At 33.0% G+C, this 27,223-nt stretch overlaps 1 protein-coding gene across 4 annotated transcripts in view; it reads left to right on the top strand.

Moving 5' to 3' along the window:
- LOC137621449 (uncharacterized) overlaps positions 1-27,223 on the top strand; it is a 107,513-nt gene that overhangs the window by 35,143 nt on the left and 45,147 nt on the right. For 2 of the 4 annotated variants that reach the window (XM_068351757.1, XM_068351756.1), the window contains exons 4-6: positions 102-263; positions 5,204-5,334; positions 21,989-22,054. In XM_068351757.1, coding sequence (XP_068207858.1) covers positions 102-263; positions 5,204-5,334; positions 21,989-22,054 — 359 coding nt within the window. The remainder of the gene's footprint in view (positions 1-101; positions 264-5,203; positions 5,335-21,988; positions 22,055-27,223) is intronic. The other 2 variants (XM_068351758.1, XM_068351759.1) reach the window with 2 other exon arrangements.

Genomic DNA, 27,223 nt, shown 5'->3' on the forward strand with positions numbered 1-27,223 from the left:
GATGAAAGGATTTATATTGTTTATTTACAATAACCAATATGGCTGAATATTCTCTTTATAAAGATTTAATTAGGAATTTACCCTAATTATATTTTGTTCAGGCTCTGGCAGAAACTCAGGCAGCTGCTGTACGCTACGAACGTGCCATGAGTCAACATGCAGCTGCTCGGGAAATGGTGTTCCTGGCAGAGGAGGGTTTAATGCAAAAAGGATGTACCTTTGATCATACGTGGCAAGAAATGCTTAACCATGCCACTTATAAGGTATTGTATTGGTCTAATACTACTTTCAATAGTGAGAAATAGAATAGATGTTGCATGTATCATAATGATGTAATGTTTCCATCCTTATATGTTTAGAAAAGGGTATATGATAAAGCATGGAGACATTCAGGATAGATTTAACTTAAGAATTTTTAAAACGAACAATCTTATACAGTTTTTAATCAGTTGTATTATGAGGTATAGTTCATTATTACTTGCTTATGTTGTAGCACAATCCCATCAATTTATAAATTATATTGCTGGCTTTTCCTCATAGACACTAAAAGAAGACCCATCAGCTCCTCTTAACCCCTTCACTGTGAGGCAGCGGATACGAGATTTGTTACCATCGTATATACACACATACTTACTCTATGATAACCTACGTTTCCTTGTTTATTTGTTTTAAAGCTGATTACAGAATAAATTTTTCTGAAGTTTACTTTATTTTCTATTGTGTTTAACTCTTCTTCTCTTTGTCTGCATCTTTTCCCACTTTTATGTGGGGTCGATGTTTCTGGCCAGCGTTCTCCATCTAGCTCTGTCCCACACTTCATCACCGGTTAATCCCTTTGATCAAAGGTCATCCTTGATACAGTCCATCCACCTTCGCTTTGGTGTCCCTCTCTTTCTCGTTCCCTGTACCTCCATTTCCATCACTCTCCTCCCAATATACTTTTCATCTCTTCTCATGACATGACCATACCACCTCAATCTACTTTCTTGGATCTTATCTGATAGTTTTCTAACTCCTGTGGTACCCCTAAACAATTCTTTCCATTTGTTATGAAGCGATTATAAAATAATTTTTCAGAATTTTTTTCTTTTTTATATTATTTTACTCAAAATGATAGTAAAGCACTATGATTCTATGCATAAAAAACAACCTTTTTATTAATTTTGAAGTGATTATGTGATTGCATAATAATTCCATGATAGGTACCCGTTGAAAGATATAAAACGGGATCTTAAGTTATACAGAAATGTAAAGAACGTATGGGTTTGTTGTGAGAGTGAGCGTGTGTGTGTGTGTGTGTGTGTACGCAACCTGCTCGGTCTTCTGTGTTTTGTAGAGGGATTAGAATTGTGGATTACAAGGGTTTGGCAGTAGGAAAAACTAAGGTATGTAAAGATTTTGAGAGAGGTGTGTGTGTGTACAACCTGCTCGGTCTTCTGTGTTTTGTAGAGCGATTAGAATTGTGGATTGCAAGGGTTTGGCAGTAGGAGAAGTTAAGGTATGTAAAGATTTTGAGGTTTCTGAATCTATACAGTAGAGTGCAGGAACCCTGGAAACATACTTTTCCATGAGAAGTACTGCTTCACAATGATTATTTAAATCATGATATTACCTCGGCATTATACAATAAGGAAATGCGGATCATGATCTCGCAGAAATAGTTCACATAGATCTGCAATGCAATAATTGCTAACTGAACCAGGGGAAGACATATTTAGTGCAGTAAGTAAACAATGTAAGAGAATAAACAATCTTTAGTGTGATCACTGCTGTGCGACAAAGGTAACTGAAGACTAGATTGACTTGACAGGTTTAATTGGGCTTTTCACCACTTACTGCTAGAGGGTTCCATTCTCTTGTTGAGGGCATGTAATTATTGAAGTGAAAGAGAATGAGAAAATTTAGAATTTTACAGGTAAGTTTCAATTAAACTGGGCTGAAAAAAAAAAACATGAACATGGGAAAGATTCATAGAAATAAAGAGATTAAGACTAAAAGTCTGCCTCAATTCTTTCACATCCCTTCATTAAAACAGGATGAAGACCATTCAGTAGAAAATAGTCTTCTTTATCCAGTAAGAGTCTTAAGTTATATTTGGACTAAGGAAAATAGAGTAGTGATGAAAGCAAATAAGGAAATAAATAAACTACATGAGAAGTGATAAATAATTAATATAGAATATTCTAAGATCAGTGAAAACGTTAAAATTGATCTGTCATATATAAACCAAGAAGAGACTTACGTTAGCCTGTGCAACATAAAAAACATTCGTTGTAAAATTGAACTTCTGAAGTTGCACCGATTTAACTGCCCGATTAGGAAGATCTTTCTATAATCAGGTCATATTTTGTAGTATTGAGCCTGATGGTGAAGATGGAATGACTTAGAATTAACTGCATATCAAGTACTACATACAGGTTGGTATGGTCTGGGAAGATCTGAATGCAAAGGATGGTTAGAATTATGAAAAATTTTATGCAACATGCAAAAATAACTAATTAAACAATGGTGCCAAAGATTAATGTATAGATCAGGAATAAGAAATTTAATAGACAGCAAAGTTTTGTCTAACAAATTAAGATGAGAATCAGCAGCTAAAGACCAGACAGGAGAACAATACTCAAAAGATGGTAGAATGATGAAATTAAAACACTTCTTCAGAATAGATTGATCACCGGAAATCTTAAAAGACACTCTATGAGCCAAGTTATCTAGACCGGGTTAATAATCCTTAATCTCGTTGCATTACTAGTACTTGAATTTATTCCTCTATTTCGTGTAATAGAGTTCCACCTTTAACAGTGTGGGAGTCAGCAGTAACAACATCAGGAGAGATTCATAGAAATAAACAGAATTTTGATAATAGATTTTTTATTTCTATACTCTCCTGATGTTTGTGTACATGCCCCCCCTCCCCACTAACTCATGGTATTAACGGGAAGGATAATGTCGACTTTGAAATTGAAGCGAAGAGTATCTGATGAGGCAGCTCTGGTCTTCATACCTTATCCACTAGAAGGTCCTATTCCTATGTTGGTGCATGTATTTGTTAAAGCAAAAAAAAAAAAAAAATGGGGAAATTTTTAAATTTCAAAAGTCTTATTGGTAAGTGTTGATTAAACCGAGCTTCTGCAGAAGTAATATGAATATCAGGTGAGTAAAGAAATGAATGTTAATATCAAAATTCTGTTATGTGTTTGTGAGAACACTGACTTCTGAGACTAATTTGGGCATTACCAAATAGCATCACATAGCATGTACTGCATCCCTTCAAATTTTGTCATCCCATATATGATTTCATCATATATCTTGTGTATCATTTTAATTCCATTTTTGCTAGATTGCTGAGGATTAGGCTTAATAAATAGCTAATTTTCTTCTATCATCTTACTTCCACTCCCTTTCATAGCTCTTATTGAAAATATTTACAGCAATTTGAACTAATCAAAATACTTTCAAAATGTTGCAAAAATTAAGAATGCACTCTACTCTATTAAATTGTAATTTTTTCTGTTAAAAAAGTTTTCAAATAGACAGGATACATATAATCAAAACTGCTCTTTCATTTTCACAAGTTATTTACTAGTCTACATAACATGTTGTAAACATGGGCAGTTCATATATTTGTTTTAAGCTTAGCACCATGTATTTTCAATGTTAATTGTTCATCATTACTTGAAACTTGTTTTTTGTCACTGTTTTTTTGAATTTTAACAATCAATGATTAGTGAGGATTCTTTATTTGCTGTTTTTTTTTTTTTTTTTTTTTTTTTTTTTTTTTTTTTTTTTTTTTTTTTTGACATCTGACTTCACTTTACTGCTACTGTATTGAGAATATAGTATGCATGGTAAAAAAAAATTGTTAATAATAATATGTTAAAATATGTTTTGCAAATATTATTATTGTTATTATTACTTGCTAAGCTACAACCCTAGTTGGAAAATCAGGATGCTTTAAGCCTAGGGGCCCCAACAGGGAAAATACCACAGTTAAAATATGTATTGCAAATATTACTATTGGTATTATTATTATTACTTGTTAAGCTACAACTCTAGTTGGAAAAGCAGGATGCTATAAGCCCAGGGGCCCCAACAGAGAAAACAGCCCAGTGAGGAAAGGAAACAAGAAGAATAAAATATTTTAAGAACAGTAACAGCATTTAAATAAATATTTTCTATATAAACTATAAAAACTTTAACAAAACGAGAGGAAGAGAAATATTAAAGGATAGTGTGCCTGAGTATACACTCTAGCTAGAGAACTCTACCCCAAGACATAACTTATTAACTCTAGCAAGAGAACTCTATCCCAAGACATAACTTATGAAAAAGAAAGAAAAAATGCTAATACAGTATACTGTATACAGTATATGATTAACAATACTCTTACCTTCAATGTTTACTAGTTAGTGTTCATAGTTTTAGCTGGAAACTTTGTGAAAGGCTGTGGTTTGTATACTGTAGGGGTAGTAAAATGCATTCTGACGTGTATAGTATTTTTTTTTACATTTTTTACATTTTTATATGTGGAGTACGTATGCGTATATTTTAGCCTACTATAGTTTTTTGTATGTTAATTTTACAATACCCTTTATTGATTATTGCTTGGATGTGAGAATCATAGCCTAATGTTTTGGCTCTCTTAAATATGCTTTTTTTAAATATGTTCTGCTGATATGAGATGTGTTTTTAGTACACTGTGCATCTTTTTCTATCAAATAATGTACTGTAATTTTATTCTATAATCTTGAATAATGCTTGTTTAATGACAGCATATTGAAAATGTTGAATGTTTAGTAATTGTGTATTTCATAACAGTATTATTCTAAAAATAGTTTGTTGTTTATCATATGTTAAGTGTTTTTAGGTTTTTACAGAATTCCTTTTTACATACTTTTTCTTTGACATTATTTTCTTTTTCATGTCTGATATTTATATCTTAATCGTGTCCATAAACTATCCCCTTTTTCTGCTTCTGTGCATCTATACAATAGCCACATTTCTAGTAAATTTCTGATTCATTGTACGTTGTTCCAGTTTAGTTTAATTAGAGCCCCATTTAATTTGATTTAGTACACTGTATTTTGCTTTTATCTGAAGTCACATTTCATTTTTACTTTTTAGAAAAACAGTTTACATATAGTGTACAGTACTCTATATTTTTTTTTAGATTTAAACGTTTATATTTTTCCTTATCAAATAGGTTAATGATGCTGAACGAGAAAAACTTGAAAGTGCAGCAGAACACCGTCGCACGTCAGCCTTGTACCACGAAGCTGAGACGAGAGTTAAATCTTTACAAAAGGAGTTGAAACGAGCCATTGCAAAATCTAGGTAATTATATTTTATTAGATCTTTATTTAATATCGATTATTGAAAACACTTCTTTTTCTTATACAATTCCAAATTGTGTTTATACTTGTTAGCCTCACAATTTTCGTTATGATTTGCTGATTACATCAATGTTGGAACAATAGATACACCAAGAATAATATTGGGTCTTTTTAGTAATGTTACTGTATGTAATGCTATTTTGTTAAATGATTTTCAATGAAAATTAATAGGGTTACAAAATTAAAAGAACAGACAGTATAAAAACATTAAATTTTTTTCGCTTCCGCTTCAGTTTTTAATTTTGTTTTGGGGGTTGAATTGTATTTATAACATTTCTATTTACAGTATATGACCTTCCCTATCATAAATGCCTTACTATTGCTTGTCCTATTCACTGTCAAAAAGCTGTAGAAAAGCTCAGATTATGTTAAATATATCTTGAGTAAAAATTACTAACATTTGTCAGCTTGGCATTTAAATTTTATCTCAAACGGAAAGGACAGAAGTTGATAAATGATTTTTACAAGAGATTGGGTGATGCCAATGTTGTATAAAATCTGGGGCTTAAGTATATTGATAGCTTAAAATTAAATTCAAATGTGCTTGCTGTTAAATTATTGTGGGTAAATGATAATTTTTTCATGCAGAAAAAATGTAAGAGTTGCAGCAAATGTTTTGGCTTAAACAAAACAAATAATTAGGTGAAATTATAGAAAAAGGCAAATCTTGCAAGAAAGTCACTGAAAAATTATTAGTCAAGGTTTGATAGAGATTTTCCTTTGGCAAAATTAATTTATTTGATCTTTTCTTCTTATAAAGAAAAAAAGTTTATCAAAAGTACTCAACACTCTGAACTCTAAAGAATGTAAACTTAATGGTAGTTAGTACTAGGTTTTTTAGTTGGAATTCAGCAAGAACTTTAGTTATTTAATATCACTCAAATTCTCATATAAAGTAATTATTCTTGTTGAAAAAAAAAAATGGATTCAATCAAAGACATACATTGCTATTAATATTCATCTTGCCTATAATTGATCTTTCATTACAACTCTGCCAGTTATTTATGATTTCACAGTTGTGGATTTTGAATATCCCTAAACTCAATAGTCTTGTGTTTAATAGATAAGAAGAATGGTAGCCTTTGTACTTGTCATGGAGAACAACAGCCTCCGTGAGTTTAAGCTAAATTTTGGTGAGGGCACTGCTGTGTTTGGGCACCACAGTGGTGGGGTGGGCTTCCCCAGTTGACGTTCTGGTGAGCATCTATTCTGATGATACTGAAACCAGATTTCTTTTACCCAACGGTAACCTTCCTCACTTTTTGTGAGGCTGTCTTCTTGTTTATAACTCTGTTCAGAATTCTGCATTTCATTTCCTCTGAAGGATCACCATTTTTCAGTGTTATTCTGATAATTATCTATTTATATACTGTATTAACTAATGGAATATTCTTTTCCTTCTTTTATATTTTTTCATTTTACTAAGTGAGTTTGGAAATTAAAGCAAATCCACTGTAACATATTTGCATAATTGTTTTCTTCTCTTCTTCCTCATTGACATGTTGATCTATGGTCATTTTGATGCTGATACAATACCTATTTTTATAAAGTAAAGATGACAAAAAGCCAGAAGCATTACCATATCTGGATCACTTTTAGTTGATATTGGAAGATGCGGGGGAGACTCCAATAGCTTTGGATGGAGAATGCATTGACCAGCAGGTGACACAGATGATTGTGTCAAGAACAGGCAGTGCAGCAAATTGTTTGCCAGGAGCTAATGATGTAGATATTTGGATCAACTATCAATGTACACACATTGATAGTCAACTATTTTTTGTGGGAGCACATATTGAATGAAAGCTGTTGTTTCTGCTTTTTCATGTCATCAAGCATAGGCAATATTGATTCGGTTTGATAATGGGTAACTTTAGTGCTGCACTCCATATGGGGGATCTTATTCTTTTATCTCTTATTTCAAAGCCACTTACAAAATGTTTCACTAAAATTTTTCTCTTGGTTTACTTTCATAAGCCTACATTATCTTCTGGTGATGACTTAATCAGTTTTACAACTGTACATTCATCAAATTTTCCAGATATTCTTCTAATGGTGTGATGATTTCTTTGTCTAATACATCTTTTCCATCACCTCTGTGTTGTCTAGCCATGCAGAGTATTTTTATGTATTTTCATGGCATTGCTATTAATTTTTAGAAAACATTGAAATTTTTCAAGCCCTCACTCCACAAATTCTTCCAGCAGCCGTTAATGATTTAAGGACGTGACTTGTGTATTGCTTTCTTTATGAATTTAAAGACATTGGCTGACTGTAATCTTCTCGCATACTCATTGACTTTACAGCCTCATTTAGAGGGTACTGTATGTGAAATTGAGGAAGCTAATGAATGAATACTAGTGGTTTCAGATGACATATGTGCAATCAGACTACCATTCTTCTGTCTGATAGACAAAAGACTGTTACGATTGAGGACATTTAAAAACCAAGCATGTGGTCATATATAATTAATGATTTCTATGAAAGAAAAAAATTTTGGTATAAAATCTTAGTGTTTCAAAGTTGAATGGGTTATTGAAGTCTTAAAATTTTTGAGATGTATAAAACTAGTACTATAGATTGCCTGTCTGTCTAATAAATCACTTAAAAGTTTGAAAAAGGAGTCAACTGTTTTCCTATTTTTTCAACTACAAACATTTAGCTAAATCTATATAGGGCATTATTTGTGATTTCACAGTTCAATCTATTATTAAAAAACAACGTCTTAAGGTACTCTGGTTTATAGTTTACCATGTTTGAATTTCTATTCTAATTCCCTGATCTTGATATGCAAAATTTCAAAACTCAAAAGGTGATCATATACATTATAGCTTTTGTTTGAAGAATATTTACCAAAAGATTCTGTTTCCAGAGTTTAATAGTTTATGCATAATGATTCTGTTTTTTTCTCATTTTTGTGAAATCAGCTTTAAAAATCCATCCACATTTATTCAATATGTTTCTTAGTAGGGAGATCATGGGGTGCAGTATAACACAGAAATAGATTTTAGATGTATTTCGATACAAACTTAAAACATTTTTACACAAAATATTCAGGGAAGATATAGGTTTTTGAGGTGAAGGGACGCAGTTGTGCGTTTTAGATGCATGAAAATTCACCTGGGTCACTAGACAATTTGATGTTTGTTGTTTTTGTTCTTCATACCATAGATATACTTTTTATACATGTTTAGATAGTCTTTGATTCAGATTATTTTGGTAACTTCATGTAGTGTAGATTTTAACTGATGTTATTTGGTTGTAGATTTTTTAGTTCTCTTTAGGAAAAGCATGAGTACTGTAACTTTCTGTGTTAAATCATGTTATATTTATTTGTTAAACACCTAAAGTTGAAGTATTGTCAAGTGTAATAGTCAGTAAAATGAAATTATCAGAGTGAACATAAGCTTTTGGTAAATGTAACAATTGTATTCTTCAAAGCTGTATGTTAATGTTGATTAGAGATTTTGTAATCATCTTTGTATTTGACTACATATTATTTTGAAGACTATTTTTACATAAAAAAAAAATTAGATTTAAATTTTTTTTCTACACAATTTTCATTTGAAATAAAGATAATGAATTCTTTAGAGTACACATAAGGTCTATGTACTATGTTGAAATATTTTTCTAGTATGTTTTTTATTGTTGTGAGCCTTTAATACAAAATGTTTAATTTCAATTTCTCTGAGTTACTGTACCTGAGAAAATGATCACTCTGGTAACCTATAGCTGATATATGTCTCTCGGAAGGAAATGAGGAAAGCAATTACACTTGGGTTAAAGGAGTTGATATTTGCCTGCTCACGATTTTCATGTACAGTATTAACCAAATGGCTTTGCATAAAGATTTGATTAATTTGCATCATTACTAGACATGTCTGCACTTTTCTGCTTAGTTTTCAGCCACTTAAGCAATTAATTTTGGATGTACAGCTTAGGAATTTAATCATAAAGTTAATTGTCTTAATGAATATTTAATGCCATAGATTGCTTGTGCTTACCAATGTAGAGGTACAAATTTAACCAAAGCAATGATGGCAGGGAAGCTTACTTTCATTAATTCCCTTTGGTTTATTGATTAGGATTCTAAAATTTGCATTGCATTGATATTCTATATCAGATGTGTCAACATTAATACAGAAAAAGAAATTATACGGAGAACAATTATTAAAAGTTGTAAAGAAATGATAAACACAGTATTTATCAGGTCACTGGCATTTAAGTAGGGAAAAACTATTATTATACCTCTGATGTCTGCATTGGTGTTTGCAGCGGGGGTATATGATAGAAGTCAGCATTATGAATTATGATGTTTCTTTTCATGTTTTAGGTTAATAATATCAGTTTTATAGCATACTCATCACTGGTCTGTGGAGTACAAGACCAGGATCAAGGTTCTTAGTGTGTTATGATAGGATAAGGTCAGCTTTAGAAAGAATTTTCAGGATTACTCTTTGTTCACTACAACCCTTTTATGGGATTAGACATGAAAGGAGTTTTCTCCATTCTTTTCTGTTGTGTACTTGTCTTCTTGAACTCCCATGAGGGCTAAGTCTTCATTTTTTCCTTTTTCTACTATTTCATGGACATTCTTGTAGGTTTTTGTCCTGTTACTGGCACATGTATTGATCTGACTAACTGCTCCCCATCACATGTCCAAACCATCTCAATCTTTGAGTTCTCGGCCTTTATTTTAGCTTTGGGACACTTTATCATCAATTTCTTGTTTGTAATATAATCTTAACATTTTCGTTGTCAGTACCCATGTTTCTGCTGCATGGAATAGTACAGGATATATGTATCCATTATAAGCCTTTGGTTTTCACCGGGCGCCACAGGTCTCTCCCCAGAAATAGATTTTTCCTTCGTCAAAATCCCTTTAGCGGTGGTCTTCCAGTGTCATTTATTTCGTCCATTCTGCTGCCGCTCTCTTTCTTAGTGTACTCACAGCTACTGCTTTATAGTTCTGTATATATTCAAAATACCAGAACTCCTCTACCTCTGTAAAGACATGCCAATGTATCATATTACTATTATTATTGTTGTTGTTATTATTATTATTATTATTATTATTATTATTATTATTATTATTGTAATTATTACTAGCTAAGTTACAACCATGGTTGGAAAAACAGGATGCTATAAGCCCAAGGCCTCCAACAGGGAAAAATAGCCCAGTGAGGAAAGGAAACAAGAAAATATATAAATTAAAAGAGAAGTAATGAATAATTGAAATAAAATATTGTAGGATGTCTCCTTTATTGTTACATTTTACTCATACATTTTAGCAATCTAAAATATCTTACTCCATGTTGAGTTTGTAATCCAACCTACTTTTTATAACATTTGATACACAGCAGAGTTCATCCCCATGCATTTGCCAAAACAACCACATTGGTACTTTCTTGATTGTACTTTTTATTTTTTCATACTGTATAGTCACCATTAGCCTTATTTTGCTTACATTAGGTTTTAATTCTCATTACAGTACTCTTTACCACAATCCCACCTTTCAAATATTTCAACCTCTTCTTTAGATTATGCTATTAATGCTACGTTATCTGCCATAGCAGTTTGCCCGGGGCTCCCCTTTCATAGACTCCATTGTAGCTTCTTCTGGTATTATGATAAATAGTAAATGCAGATCCGTGATGTACTCCACAGTTATCTGAAACTCTTCTCTTTGGATATCCCTGCCACTGCCTCCACTCTAGATCTAACTGTTATAATAGAGTGATATCACCAGGTTTCTTAATGCTCATTTGATTCCTTGTCTCAGCACTTTTATCAAATGCCTTTTCAAGACATAATCATCTCTTCCACTTTAATTAAGTGCCTCTTTATAAACACTGGTTCTATTTTTAACCTCTGTGATAAAGCTAAACTAATAATTAACATTTTTTTTTCTGGTCACCTATTGGAAACGTCCCTGCCTGGCAATCTGTTAGCCAGGAGTTGGAGCTTCTCAAGCTCAGTAGTTTTTAGTAGTGTCTGCAACTTCACCATCCTTGTGAGCTACAGATGGGATATTAGGGGAACCTATAAGTCTACCTGCTGAGCCATCTGTAGCCATTGCCTGACCCTCTCTAGTCCCAGCTTGATGGAAATGGACCTGGGCACTGGTTTTTTGTTGGGTATATACTGCATAGTCTGTTTCTAGGGCATTGTCCTGTCCCTTGCCTCTGCTATTCATGAGCAACTTTTAAACCTTTAAAAGACTTGTTTGCTTAGGTATTTCCACAGAGAAATAAGGCATCTTATGTGGTGGATAGCAGGGAAGGGTGGGCTGTGGCACCCTTGCTCTACCAACCAAACTCAGCTGAACCCCTCATCTGGCTAGGAGGAACGAAGAGAAGAAAAATCCCTTTTTGTTATTTATTTTATATCAGCTACCTCCCAAAATTGGGGGAAGTGCCAGGGTAGATAGATAGATAGATTTTATACAACAAATGATAGGTTTAGAGATGGTCAGTAAAAATGTAATTAGAACTCATTCTTTATGAATGAATTGGGGTCAGGGTTTTTATGACATTTCTAGAATATTGTTATTTGATATATTGAACAGAAGATCTGTGTTTGTTGGTGTTATGAAATGATCACTTAAAGTCCTGGCTTTTTTTCTTCGTGATATGGGGCCAATGATATAAAATTGAAAGTATGTTATGACATATAGTAGAATATTGTTGATGACTTATTATATAGGTATGATTAGACTTCATTTGGTTTTAACGATATTTTTAGTCTCGACAGGCATAAGGTGACTTAGGCATTTCTGGTTATTTCATTTTGCTTGGCACTTTTGGTGTGTGTGTGTGTGTGTGTGTGTGTTTTTTTTTTTTGTGTGAAATTGTGGGAAAGAAATGGGATGAAGACACTTGAGTTGTGATGTAAAATACTTGTAAACTAGATAATTTAGTAACTTAGAAGATACGCTTAATTGCTAGCTATCATTCTAACAAGTTTTAAAAGCCTGTTGCAATGTAAAGTTACCTTGGTTTTCATAAATTTGAAAGTAAATAATTTATAAAGAATTTTTCTCTTTAGTATATATTAACTAATTGTTGTTTGATCTTCCATTTGACTTGCGCATTATCGATCTGAGGAATGTATTGTGGATATTAGGTACATCTGTTGTTTATGCAGTGTTTCAGTAAAGTTTTTATTGTTTTTCTTTTTGTAGAAATATCAGTCATAAAGAGAGTAAAAATGTTATGACAATTTCTCCTCAAGCTCTGTCTTTTGGTGAACTTTTACCATACAATGCCTTCTTTAGTTGATCTGTAAGTTGTTTACCCTTTTAGAAACAAGTTCATTTAGTTAGCCATTTGGGAGTTGACACTGATTTAATTTTCATGGAAAACTATATGAAAAATATGTATAAGCCAAAACTTATTACCAGAAAAAAAAAAATTGAATTTTGGACATAAACATAGAAACGTGAAAAGTCAAAACCACAAGAAATTTTATTCATGATTATGCAGGCTTATAATTTGTCAAAATTTAAGTATTTCTTGTTTGGATGTTTAGTATTATGTATGAGGTACATGTAGAATAGTTGATTACCTGGAATACCTTGGTCTAAAGGTTCAGTTTAAAGAATACAGTGCTAATTTTATTATTTCTTCTATTTTTATACACTGCTAAAGGTTGTTTCTATTTTCTCTCTTGAAACATTTATTAAAAAATGTTTATTTCTTGGGAGTAAGTTCTTTTCTTTTACATATTACATAAGTTCTAAATGATAATTCAAGATAGATGGATGCTCTCAAAACAGTTTTTCCTTAATAAAAACTAATTTTCTAGTACAATTCCTTCATTCATATAACCAGTTTGCAAGTCTTCACGAATACTAGAAACTCGCAAGTCTTCACGAATACTAGAAACTCCATTACAGAATAAAAAGAGTGTCTGCTGGCTGTTTAGTCTTGCCATGTACTGTTTTCATCTGAAGTTTAGTAGGTTTCAGGTAGACAAAAACTTCTTTTCACACATACTGTAACTAGTTTATCTCTTCAATCAATCAATTAAGTGAGGGTTGGAGGGTATATGATGTAAATGATGAATTTGCATTGAAAGTATATTTTAAAGTATTTAAATTTGCTGTGATTGAGGTTAGAAATAAATTTTAGGCTTTATATTGTAGGGTTGAAACCTAGCTAAGACATCTGAGTTAAGGGTCTGTAAAACAAAAGTCTGTACATTTACCAAACATATAAGACTTTGCATTTCTATGTAGAATGAGATATCATCTTAATGACTGTCCTAAAACTCATGAATCAGGAAGGATTAATAACAAGATACAGTAATGAATCTGCCTATAATTGACTGAAGTAGGTATCATGAATATCAGTCATGCACAATGCATCATTGAGCCAAAATCATAAATATATTTATTCCCCATACAAATGAGATAGAGAATTTGTAAGTAACAGAAAAGGGAAAAATTCTGGTGCAGTGGACAAAAAGTAAGACTGCAAAGTGCACTAATTTATTACCTGTACTTTCTTTAAAAGAATAGTCTGGATGATTGCTTGATGATCTAAATCACTGTGAAGAAAATGTATCAGTCTAACCAGGTAGAGGAAAGAAACTGTTTCTCTTGTCACCAGATGCCCACTTATGCTGCCTGCAGCAGTACCAGTTTACATAGAATAATCATTTGAAAATATTTTACTCTAGAAATTTTCTAAAAATTTCGTACTCATAGTCTGACACAAAAATAAGTCAGGATCATCAGAATTGTCTTTGAATTGAAGAGCATAAGCTGTAGACATAGGACTTACTCACTGATAAGGAATAAGGTGATGCCTGCTGCTGCTATGCTGCCCATTGCCATAGCCAAAGTTTTCGTAGATTACTGATTACTCATAAACCAACACACTACTCAGCTGCCAGTGTGCTCTGTTTTGTTGTAACTATGATATTGTCGTAAAACTTGATATTCTGAATGTCATATTGGCTGTAGTAACTTTGAATAGTCACTGAGTATATTAAGTAAAGTATCTGTAGGATTGTGTATGGCCTTATGGCCTAAACCTCATAATCCACCCATCGGTCCATAGTGAAAATAACATGAACATATATTTTTTTAAGTAGATCACTGGTGTACCTAATCCTTATCAGATCTACATCCTCGGTGGATCCTTGTTAGGCTAAAGGCCCCACCCTGCTGCATCTCCTGCTTGTCATATTGGCAATGAGGCTTCATTTATTTCTACAATTTCTACCAATCCTTTTCAGTGATGACAGAAAATTATTTTTGTGCATCACAAACACTGGCTGATTTTGATGGGCAACATATGCTGGTTTAATTTTAGGAACAGCTTTTAGCTGTCCACATTCTTTGATGGACCATGAGATTCTAAGTCCTATCCTAGGCTAAGGTCATTACCATGTCCTTCTGCCATGACTGCACACTCTGCTAAGGGTGTTTGCTGGGTGCATGGCCATGAGTAAGGAACAGGCTTCATACCACTGTAATGTCCTTCTCTTTTATTGTAACTAAGCCCTAACCAGGTGATGCTGGATCTTGGAACCCACAGTCCATGGGATGCATGTGCAATATTACTATCCAGTCAACAGATGATCTTCATTTATTTTGAAATAACTTTGAAAATATTTATGAAGAACACAACTTCAGTTAATGTAAATAATGGGTCTATATTCAGAAAATGTTTTTGTTTATAAGGAAGTTTTTTATTACGTAATTATTCACATGTTGGGTGCATAACCTTTGTTACCTCTATTTTTTCTCAATTGATAATGCTTTTATTTCTTGTGGAATAGGCTTTTCACTAATGCCTATGGATATGGTTAATGTAGATTGTAAGTCAAAGTAAATTTCAAGAATTTGGACAGCTATGTAGGAAGAGACTAAAGGGAACAAATGGAAATTCAAAATTCAAGGGAACTGCAGTGTAGGAGTGAAAGGAATACATAAAAATCTTTTTAGTACCATTTACAGTGTCTTGTGATAGCAGTATCACCCTACAAGGCAAAAGTCAGGGAAATCTTTGGGGGATTGTGTGACATCATTGTGCATTAGATGTTAATTATTTTTTTGATGAGCTTCACTATGATGTAAAGAGATATACAATCTTTGCAATTGATTTCTTATGATTTCTTTGTTGGCTAATAATATTTCTTTAAAATTGTATAACTAACTTTCCCATGATAAATGATTGTTGCTCAAAGAAAAGTGTGCCTTGAATTTCTAATGAAAATGAGAACTTGCCTTGTTACAATTCATAAATGGGTTAACAAATTGGGCTAATATTTCTAATCAAATTCAGGCATTAATCTATGTGATGTTATTTAGTACGTTATGTTGTATTTGCTACACATTAGGAATAGTGGCCATCCAAAATCAGAAAAAAACTTCCTATGGATATCAGGAGTAGGACGAGTGAGTTACAATCTTTTTAGGGTGGAACAAGTTTCTTTGTCATCAGGTGCTTTAGATGTTCTTCAGTTATGGATATAATAGACTTTGCTTGTTATGTACTTTTATTCTTTCACCAATGACTTTGTTCTGCATATATCTTTGCTTTTCTTTACAAGATTATTGGTATCTTATGATTTTGTTATTGTAGGTAATAGGTTATCAGTCATAGTAAGTTTGTTCTGTTTATCTTATGCTATAGATAATCATCTTTTGCATCCCTTTTCAATTGATCTAGTATATATAAATTATATTGTGCCTTACTAAGTTTTTACTTTTGCTGATGGAAAAATTGTACTGGTAAGATTTAGTAGAACTAAAGATAGAAGATATTGTGAAAGGTTAGGCCTTCTTTCATTGCAAGACCCCGTAAAGATTGCTTTGATCTTGAGTTTTTATGGTATGTAGTATTTCTTGTTAAGAATTGTGAGACCGTTTTGTAAAGAAATAACTTCTTGCAAAGGAGGAATTCTATAAAGCCCAGTTAAATAGCACATTTATTCACTAGCCTTAATCACTGCCTTAATCATCTACCTTTATGTGGTAATTGAAGCCTACCTTCACCAAGATGAAGTAATTAATTCTATAAATACTAGTACCTTGGTATATTGTTCCAAGAGTAAGCTCGTAACTCAAAATGCTTGTGAACCAAAACAATTTTTTCCTTAAGAAAAAAAGGGAATTCACTCAATGCATTCCACATGTTCATAAATGCACATACTGTATACACAAAATTGTAAATGTTCCTAATGTTGCTTAAAGAAGAAATCATAACTCTTAATATCAGAAATTAATGCAAATTAATAATTCGCAATAGAAAATAGAAATATTGACAAATTAACTAGCAGTTTACCTTTGAAGAGAGTCGTGGCTGTGGTATCAGAGGAGGAGGAATCTTCCTCCACAAGAACTTTAGGTAAAATATCAGGAGTTTTCTCTCATGAAAGGCATTCACTATCACTAACCGAATTACTGATTTTATGTTTTTGGGGCAATTTGTCATCTTTGTTTTACACACATTCAGGTTTGACAAGGAACCTATTTGAAGATGGCTATTTTATATCTTTTCTTGAAATTCTATGGAAATGCATCAGCATCTTTCATAAATAGATTAGCTGCTCACCTGCCAAACCCTTAGAAGGGAGGGTTTCCCACATTTTTAACATTTCACTCAAAGCGAGATGTATATTATTCTGTTCCTCCTCTTCAGATGAAATATCCTCCACTACCTCTTGTTGCTGCTGCTCATGCAATTCCAACATCTCTTGTCAGTTGCTTTCTATGTTCCTCAAGCAGATTCCTGATGTACCTGTCCATCTCCAACACAATTTAATTGTCAACTGCCTCCTCCTGATGGGTTTGAACCCCTCAAAGTCACATTCTGCAATGCATTCATGGTGCAGTTTCCTCCATGCAGATTTGATGATTATCTTGGTGATCCTTTCCCAAGCTTATCAATAATTTTGAGGCAGGTGACAATGTGAAAATGTTTTTTAAAAGAATCTCAGAGGGTAAGTTGGTTCCTTTAGTGACCTCTAAACCTAATTGGAACATTACTATCGTGTAAATTTTTTTTGAAGTTGGAGATCACCTGCTGGATCATTGGCTGGAGAGTTGGAATGGTGTTGGGCAACAAAAAATTGATCCTGGTAGACTTTAATTCTTCCATCTGGTCATCTCTAATGAATGGAGGATGGGCAGGAGCATTGTCCTTAAGCAACAAGGATTGGAGTAAGAAGTTCTTGGCCATGAGGTATTTTTTACCTCAGGGCCAAAAACCTCATTGACGCATTCGGTAAACAAAATGCTTGTCACCGAAGCCTTGTTGTTTGACCTCCATGTGACTTAAGTTGCTTTTTCTGCACCTTGTACTTTTTAAAGGCGCGCAGATACACCCGGACAGGTTTGATTTTGAAATCCCTGCTAGCATTACTGATATAAAATATGTAAAAACAAATTTCATGTCAATGACAACCTTAGTTCTTTGTATTATTTGACACTGAAACTGAGACCTGCTCATGCAAATTGATCTCATTGTAGACAGCTCTAAAAGGGTACAAAACATTAGATTGATGACAAGCATTTGCTATTTATGATTTGTTTCATGGTGTGCAGTTACAGAAGATGGTATCTGGATATCTGGCTGGTGATTGCTTATATTTAGAAGTAGCTTATGCTGGACTTACATTGGTTACTTTGTGTTTTTGAAAGTGCTGGTCTCATTAACAAGAGGTTGGATACTTTTCCCTCTGTAATGTCTGGGAATACAGTAGAGGTGACTATACAAACAGCACAGTAGTAGCTTGTACTGTGGAGAAGACTGTCAGTAACTTTCTGAAAAATCATACAGCTGTTTCTAGTCATAGCTCCATTGGTTATCAATTTACATCTTCCTAAAATGTTATTGGCTCCTTAGCTAGTTCTTCGTAGCAAATGTTTGAGGTTCCTCTAGCTTAATTGTTGTATCATCTCTTGCTATTAGGTGGAGCAGAGCTACATGTAGTACCTGTAAGAGGATGGCTCTGATCAGATCTTCACTTTGTAGATGTAGAAAGAAACATTAGTGAACACTTCTATCGTGAGATTTCTTTACTCTTGTTAGTACAGTAAATGAATTTCTCTAAATGTCCACCACACTATAGTTGGATTTTCTTCAGTTATAAAGATATTAGTAACCTAACGTAATGTATTAAACAACAATCACTTGGCATTCTTACACTAATAATTTGAGTTTTATAAGTAGCTAGTGGTAAATTTTTTGGCTGTACAAATATGGTGATGTTAGATGTGATTAACTATCCTATCTTGGATAAGGAACGGTATACAGCCTAGCGTCGGTTGTTTTGGGTATATTTATTGAAATTTTTTGTTATACCTTTTAAGGTATAGTCTCTTGAGTTCTTTGTAATCGTTATTCCCAGCTTTTAGTATACAAACCTTCAAGAATTGCAAGTTAATTTTTATTTCCAACACAGATTCAGCTACAGATCATACCAAAAAGCTTTTGTAGTGAGAGATTCATTTAAATTCTCCCTTATTATTGGTAGAATACTTAACATTGTTTTTCTGCTGATACTTTTGAGTTCTATTTCATGGATTTAGGATGGTCTAGTTTTATTGGGGTTAGAGCACACATAATGGATAGAAAATATGGGCTCATATAAGTTGGAAAATGTGAAGAGTAATACAGGAGTTTAAATGTATCAGAAATGACACGTCAATGGAAGAATGCAGTCTTTTTAATGTTGGCATTTTACCATCTATACATGATGAGAACACTGAATCTCATATTATTTTAAAATTCAAAACTATATCTTATTGATTCTTACTTCCTAACACTGAATCTCATATTATTTTGAAATTCAAAACTATATCTTATTGATTCTTACTTCCTATTGTGTTTAGAATTGCAGTACTTTAGTTGAACACTTTCCCTCCCCCCATCTGTTGCAACATTAAATCATTCATGATAGCCAAACCAATCTGCTTTTATTTTGTACAGAATTGTATTTGTAGCTAAAGTTAAATTAGTTGAGTAATGGCTTCTTATTTAGGTTAGTATTTATCTGGAAAGAATAAGTGAATGAACATATTCTTTCCCCTTCTTTATTAGTTTATTTGAATACTTTGTATATTAGTTTTAGTATCACCACATTACTTACTGTATGTGTCATTCAAAGTTCCATAAAATTTTGGTTATAGCAGAGGAGTAGATCATGTGCCCTAATAGAAAAACAGAAGTAAAATATTAAATATCTATTTGAAGGGAAAATTAAGTTTAAATACTGTTACTGTGTCAGGAAGTCTTTATGGATATTGAAATCTTACGTAATGTTTATGTTCAAAGATAAAGGTAAAATAAAGGTACAGTATATTTGTAGGGAAGATATTTATATAACTTTGTTGGTTATTCTTTTTATGTATGGATATGGTTATTTTCTGATTTGTATCATGTAGAAATTTCTTTTGATAGATAGCATTATAGATCTGAGATCACAGAATCGGTTGTCAGCTAGGAAGGATTTCTAGCGCTAAACCATCTTTTGAACCAACTCAGCCTTTAATAATCTATTTATATCCTCATCAGTCAAAGATAGAAACTTTCCCATCTGTCTTTTACATTACTATTTCAGTGTTTTAAACTACCATATTTCATGCTACCAAGTTTTGCCCTTGTTATCATTTGATTTATCATTATGGTGCTCTATGACAATTTTGCTTGCAGTACACTTGTTTTTACTACAAATATGCATATATCCTCCCCAGGGGTGTATGTTTGTAATTCTTTTTCGTTTAATCTTTTGTTCATTATAATCATTGTTGTCCAGCAAAAGGGGGTAAGAAATTGGCTTTCCATTGTTATTTTCATCACTGAATTCAAAGATTCTGTATTTCAAAATTAAACTGCTCTTACAGTCATTTCCTTTCTCTGAATTTGTTTGATTTTATGCTTACCTTATAACAATTTCTTTTATAATGTGCTGTGTTTTATCTCACATGCTAGGGATTTATTATTGGGAGGGTCCTTTTTCTGCCTTCCATGTGTGGTAAACTTTTTTCTTTGCTGAAAGGCCTTTGCTCTGATTTCTTAGCATAGGTTCAATTCCTTGAAAGACAATCTCATATCTAAAGAAAACAGTATAAAATGAAGCCTTAACCGGACTCTTCGAAGGCCGTTGTTATAAAACAAGTACATTTACCAGGATTAGGTTCAAAGGATGTTTTTTCTGGGGAGATATCCTATTTGATTAAGTAGTTTAAAGCAGATATTATCTTCTAGGATGTCCAGAAGTTCATATTACTGAGGTAGAGTGTTATGGCACCTTTTTCATTCATTTAAGGAAATTTCTGGGTGTCTTTCCTTGTCTAACATGTTCTTTTGAAAAGGGAAATATTGTTTGCACTCTATTGCTTAGCTGTATCATATTTTCTGTTGTGTGAAGTAATTTAGTTACATTGGTACTGTACCTCATAGCTTTTTCCATGGTGTTCTTTCTCCCAAGATAGTAGCTTCTTGTTTTAGTTTCATAAAGGGATTGTGATCTTTATAAACTCCATAACTTTGGCTATTAGTATACATTGACAATAGCTGGAACTACCAAGCCATTCCTCTTACTGTCTTTGTATTATCTTACGTGTGTATATTTGTTCTAATTTTCTATGAACTGAAGTTTGTCCTGAGAATGCTTACTTTATAGCACTGCAATTAGTTTTATGCTTCTCGCACGTAGAAAAATGAGAAAAGGACTGTCACACCATGTCAGTAGGACCATTAATGAAGTTTAGCAATTTTTTTTCATGAGTTTTAATACTGATAAAATTGGAAAGCGGGATTGGTTTTTATTTAGACATTTTAGGTTTGTGTCACGAATTATCAGGAACATTATCTATCAGATACCAATCAAAGGGACTCATTGGTTTAATTGCAGAAACCGATAGATGCTTTCTGACAAAGGTTTTTGAAACTTGAAGTTTAAGAGCTGCTATTCATTGATAATATAGGAATTCTACCATGTCTGAAACTTATTTAACTAAATTATTAGTTAACTTAGCATCATATGTGCAAATATTCTATGATCTTTGAAATATTATGAGTGGGATTGATCAATCTCAGGTGTGCAGTAGTGCTTAACTGCATATTTAACTGTCATGTTTACTATGTATTAGGGGAAGTCTCATTATACCCAGCCTTTAATTTATAACCTTTTTTATTATTTTTTTGCTAATATTGCATCATTGATATAAAGTGCAGATATGTCATAGTGTTAGCTGTTTGCAGTTATGTTTTGCCACAGGGTGAGGCTTAGAAGAAAGTTCACCCTGTACAGTAATATATTGGTAGTGGCTTATGATAGTATCTTTCTATGATTATATCAGTAGCCAGACTGTTTTTGATTGAATACTGTGTTAGAAGATCATTATTAGAAATAATGCATTTGATTATACTGTATTTTTATATCTTTAAGAGGTGTTTCAGTCTGATTTTTAATGTTATAGATGTGTCATTTTTTCTTAATGTGGGTTAAATTTTGATTGGATAGGTCAATGAGATGTGTAATGCTTTTCCTCTCCAACTGTAGCAGACATATCCCTTATATGCTTGCATCTTGAATGCCTGTTTATTTTTTTTCCACCTTTGTTTTTCTCTTCCAAGTTTGAATGCACGTCGCAGCCTGTTGCAATTGAATAACCTTGCGAGGATGCACCAGCTGCAGCTGCTGTAAGTAGGTCGTGAACCAGCTGCTGCTCCTATGGCTAGTTTATTTTTCTCTTCATTTTTGTCTCCTCACATGATCTCCAGTAGAGGCCAAACACTTATGGAATCATAAAAAACTGTTTGTTTAGCTTGGGTTTCATAATTTGTAATCATTCAAAGCTGTTTCAGAAATTTGTTTTTAGTAAAGTCAAAGCTTTTCATGATAATTATTGCAAAAAAAACAACTAATGTTGAATTTTATTTTATAATCAGGTAAACAGTTTTAATAATTAATTACTCTTATTTTCATTTATAAAAGGACTTAATCTATAATTTTTTGTAGATTATCTAACAGTATTTTGTATATTATTAATTTTGTTTTTTTAAGAAGTGAAATTAACAAAGAAGGTAAGTTTTGTTCCATTAAAAGCTATGATGAATTCTTATAAATTTTTTCCAATTTATGCAGTGTTTAAAAGAGCAAGAACACCACAATAGCCTTCCTTAGTATAACTGACCAACTTTGGAGGAAATTCCAATTACTGCCAATAAAAAATCATCATACTGCACTTCCATGTCCAGTTCCCCAGTTGCTCTATATTTCAAAGCCCATGATGCACACAGTGGTGATAAATATCTTTAGTCATTGGTTGAGTTAACTTGAAATGTGTTATTTTTGTAAAATTTGCTTGTTGATAAAGGCTGTGAAGAATTAGATGTCAATGGTAATCAAATGGATATTTGCAGTGAGTTAAAAGAAAAGTATCAATGCATAAAATATTTTTAAATGTTAGCATTTGATTGGTTGTGGTTTTTTATAAGAACCTGAAAATTTTATATACATAGGTTAACATTTATTAAGTTCAAACGTCCGTGCATTCCTTCTTTGGCGATGCATTACCCCAAGCTGATTAAGCAGGTAATTTCATAGCACAGTTAAATGATGGAATAAAGCAATCCTGTAGAAAATAGATTCTTGATCACTAGTATGTAAGCCATCAAGAGATAGTCCATTGCACCAACTTTCAAAACAAGCACATAGCAACCATAAACTTAGAAACTTTTGGAGCTTTCAGCCTACTACTGTAGTACCTTTTTCTGGGGTCTTTTCAGACAGTTCCAGATGCACATTGGTAAAGTACCTTTTTCTGGGGTCTTTTCAGACAGTTCCAGATGCACATTGGTAAAGTACCTTTTTCTGGGGTCTTTTCAGACAGTTCCAGATGCACATTGGTAAAGCACTAAACCATCAGGTGTTTATTATGGTACCATTTTCATTTATGGAGTGTTTTTTGAAGCACTCACATCTTAGTCTGTATATTTTGATTATTAAAGCTGAGAATTGTTCATGGAAAATTTGAACCTCTTATTTTACTTCCAACAATATAGTTTTGTGTTTACAGGACATTGAACTATCAGTTGGTGAATAAAGTTTTGAGTCTTTCAGATAAGTATCCCTCATGTGAAGAAGCCCTTCATTCACTTAGTCACAAAGGTCATTGATGTCTAAGCTGTCATAAAATTTTCATAAATATATTTCAGCTTGGCTGTTTGTTACATTTCATCTCTTTGCTTGAAGAGGACAATGGTAATAACTGCTGTGACACACTTCTAGCTTAATTATTGAAACACATCACAATGCTCCTGAGAAATATCAGTTGCTTGTGACAGAGGCACAAGTTCCAGAAAGGTACAGGTTCCTGAGACGCTGACTCACTTAAATAGTTGAAATTTCCTGAGACACTGTCTGGTAAGAAGCACAAATGCTTCAGACAAAGACAGTGACCAAATCTAGGTGGTTTGTATCACAATATCAAGAACTGAAGGTCCCTAAGACATGGAAATTTCATCCACAATACAGTACACTAAATTCCAAGACCAAGGCTGTTTCAGTTGGCTAACAAAGATCATAACATATTAAGCAGTATTGCCATAGTAAGTGTTTGTTAAACAGGGAAGAACATTCAACAGGAGAGCTTTACAGAGCAAGTAATAAGCACTGAGAGGAAGTTAAAGTAGCAGGGTGATTTTACACTGAAGATGTCCTAGATAATATAAGGAAAGTCCACTCATGGGAAGATAATGTTGAGGAGAGGATTGTACAGTATTTCATTAAATGACAGGACAGGATTAGAAATTAAATTATATGAGAGATTACTCGAGTGCCATATGTGGATGAGATCATGGTGAGGGGTAGATGGAAATGGTTTGGGCATGCTCTTTGCACTTCCTAAGAGAGATTAGTTCACCAAACTTTCAACTGTGTTCCACAAGGTACTAGAAGAGTTGGAAGAACCAGGCCTACGGGGCTGAGGACTATGAAGTGTGAAGTAGGAGATGATGAATGGAGAAGTATTGATTTCAAAGCTCAAGATAGATACGACTGGCAAAATCTAATCGAGTCCCTTTGCGTCGATAGGCGTAGGAGGAAATTATATTTACAAAATATAACAGATATATTACCATATCATGCAGACAAATGATGTTAATGGTAACCCCATCAGATTTGCACTGTTTTCTGAATGAAATGTCATTTCCAAATGGAGGATCCAGTATAGGTAAAATTACTGTATCTGAATGTGAAGCAAAAGGAAAATATGGAATGGGTAAACTACCTCCCATTTTCAAGAGTTGCACTTGGATTAAAACAAGGATGAGACTTGTTTTCGAGGCTGTCAGAAAGAGTGTTTACTCCAGCTACCAAATCCTTTCAAAATAATTAATTTCCCCAATCTCTCTGATCTTGGGAGAATCTGACAGTTTACATCAATAATTAAAGTTAAATTATTTTAATTTTGTTTTGGTTATTGCTGAATTCATCTATTTTTACTAGTATTTGATCTGTTTAGGACCAAACAAAGAAGATGGGAGTGACTGTTTTTGGCAAATAAATTGATTAGCTAATGGCTTCAGATTTGGGAAGCATTTGATATACAGTAATGCATTGAAAGAATAAACTCTTTGGTCAAGTGGTAATGTTTGCAGTAACTGGGGCATATACTGAACAATATCGACAGAATAATAAGGAAATACTTTTATTTCTCAGCAGCTAGCTGTCTTTAGCCACATGGAATTTTGAAGGTAATATTTGGCAACCAAGCCTGATATAGTAGTTTGAGGAGAGACTTACAGTGGGTTTCACAGATAATGTAAGCAAGATTTTGGGTAATAACTTTGTAAAAACACTTGTATCAGTACGAGACTTTGCTATAGTGTATTACAACCTGTATGGTAATTTATAAGAATATCATGAATTAATAATTGTAAGGAATAAAGGTACATCTGTCCATACCAAAAGGCAAAAAGTCGATTTCCCAGAAATCAATACGAACAAAACATTTTATAAAGCTCCGCTTACCCTCTCCCTCCACCTCGAACCCCCTCCTCCCATCCCTCACTACCTTCCCTCACCTACCTTCCCTCCCTTCTCTATCTCTCTCACTCTGAAAGTTGCTTCAGTTTAAACTTATTTTATTAGATTTTTTTCTATATCTAATAATTTTTATTGTTAAATGATGATCCACTCAGTTATTATTTTTCTATATATAATCTTTATTGTTAAATGATGATCCAATCGGTTGTTACACACCAGTTAACTGGTTTATTTACATACTGCTCTCTCTCTCTCTCTCTCTCTCTCTCTCTCTCTCTCTCTCTCTCTCTCTCTCTCTCTCTCTCTCTCTCACATACTGAGACTGTAAATGGCTTCATTTTTATTTGTGACAAATTGAGTAACTATAAACAGTTACTTACTCAAACCAATCCAAAGGAAATTGGCGGCTTTCTCTTTGTTAAAAAAGTGGAAAATTTGTGTATGAAACACATTCCTGTGGCCATGAAAACATTTGCTCGGAGGTGGACATCTTCACCTCCATAATACAAGTATATGGCTGATGCCCTAAGTTCAAATCATAATTGAAAAGAAAGTAACCAAATACAAGTATAACAGTTGCTTAACCATCAATCATAGAGTCTATCGTTCGACTACTACACGGTACATACAAATATTTTTTGCTCTAATAACCATTTACAGGTATACACACAAAAATAAATATGAAGGCGAAAGAGCAAATATAATAGAAAAGTTGGATTTTTTAATGGCAGAATTCCTGGAAATGAAGAAAAGAACATCATATCAGAACAGGAAGGAAGCATGGGAGAATCCATAGTAATATTGAATAATGGGAATGAAACACAAACCATAATAGTGATGAATGCACAGGGTTTAGTCACGTGTAACTCTAAATGGAAAATAGAGTTCTTAGAAGAACTAACCCTAATTGAAAAAATAGATATATTAAATATAAGTGAAACATGGTCTTCCCAAGAGACTGGCAGTGACGACCAGATAAAGGGTTTCCAAACATATAGATCAGACAGAACAAATAGGAATCAAGGGGGAACTGAAATATATGGAAGAGACATAAATCAAGGAAAAGTCTGTGAAAAATATAGCAACACAGAATGTGAATTGATTGCGGTAGAATTTGAATATGAAAAATTAGTGAATATTGTAGTTTACAGACCCCCAAATACTAAGGAGTTTGACATAATAATAGAAAAAATAGATGATATACGTAGAAACTATACAGACTGGAATATATTCCTATCCAGAGATTTTAACTTTCCTTTCATGGATTGGAAAGAACGGATAGAAGAAAGTGGTTGTACAGTATATATACATATAAAAAAGAGAGTAATAGTAGCGCAGAAAATAAGAGACAGTTTGAAAAGCTTCAAGATATGCTATTAGAACATAATATGCACCAAATAAACCACATTCCAACAAGAAAGGACAATGTCCTAGATTTAGTATTTGTGAATGAGGTGAATTATGTTAAAGAAATAATAGTGTATAACACAGGAATTTCAGACCACAATGCCATAGAATTGATAGTCCATTCCAAAGCAAGTGAACGCAGAGATAAACAAAGCACAAAATGATGGGAAGGATATGGAAAATATAATTTCTATGGTAAGAATATAAAATGGTCAGAAATAAATGAAGAATTGAACAAAGATTGGAAAAATGTGTTAGTAAGTGATAATATACAGGTGGAGTTCCAGCGATTTTGTTAAAAAAACTACACACACTATCGCAAAGCCGCTTGCAATACTGCTAAGACAAAGTGTAGATATGGGTGAGATATATGTTAAACATAAATTAGCATATATAACCCTTATTTCCAAAAG

Source organism: Palaemon carinicauda, chromosome 28 (genome assembly GCF_036898095.1).
Source record: "Palaemon carinicauda isolate YSFRI2023 chromosome 28, ASM3689809v2, whole genome shotgun sequence".
In the NCBI taxonomy this organism is placed as follows: domain Eukaryota; kingdom Metazoa; phylum Arthropoda; class Malacostraca; order Decapoda; family Palaemonidae; genus Palaemon; species Palaemon carinicauda.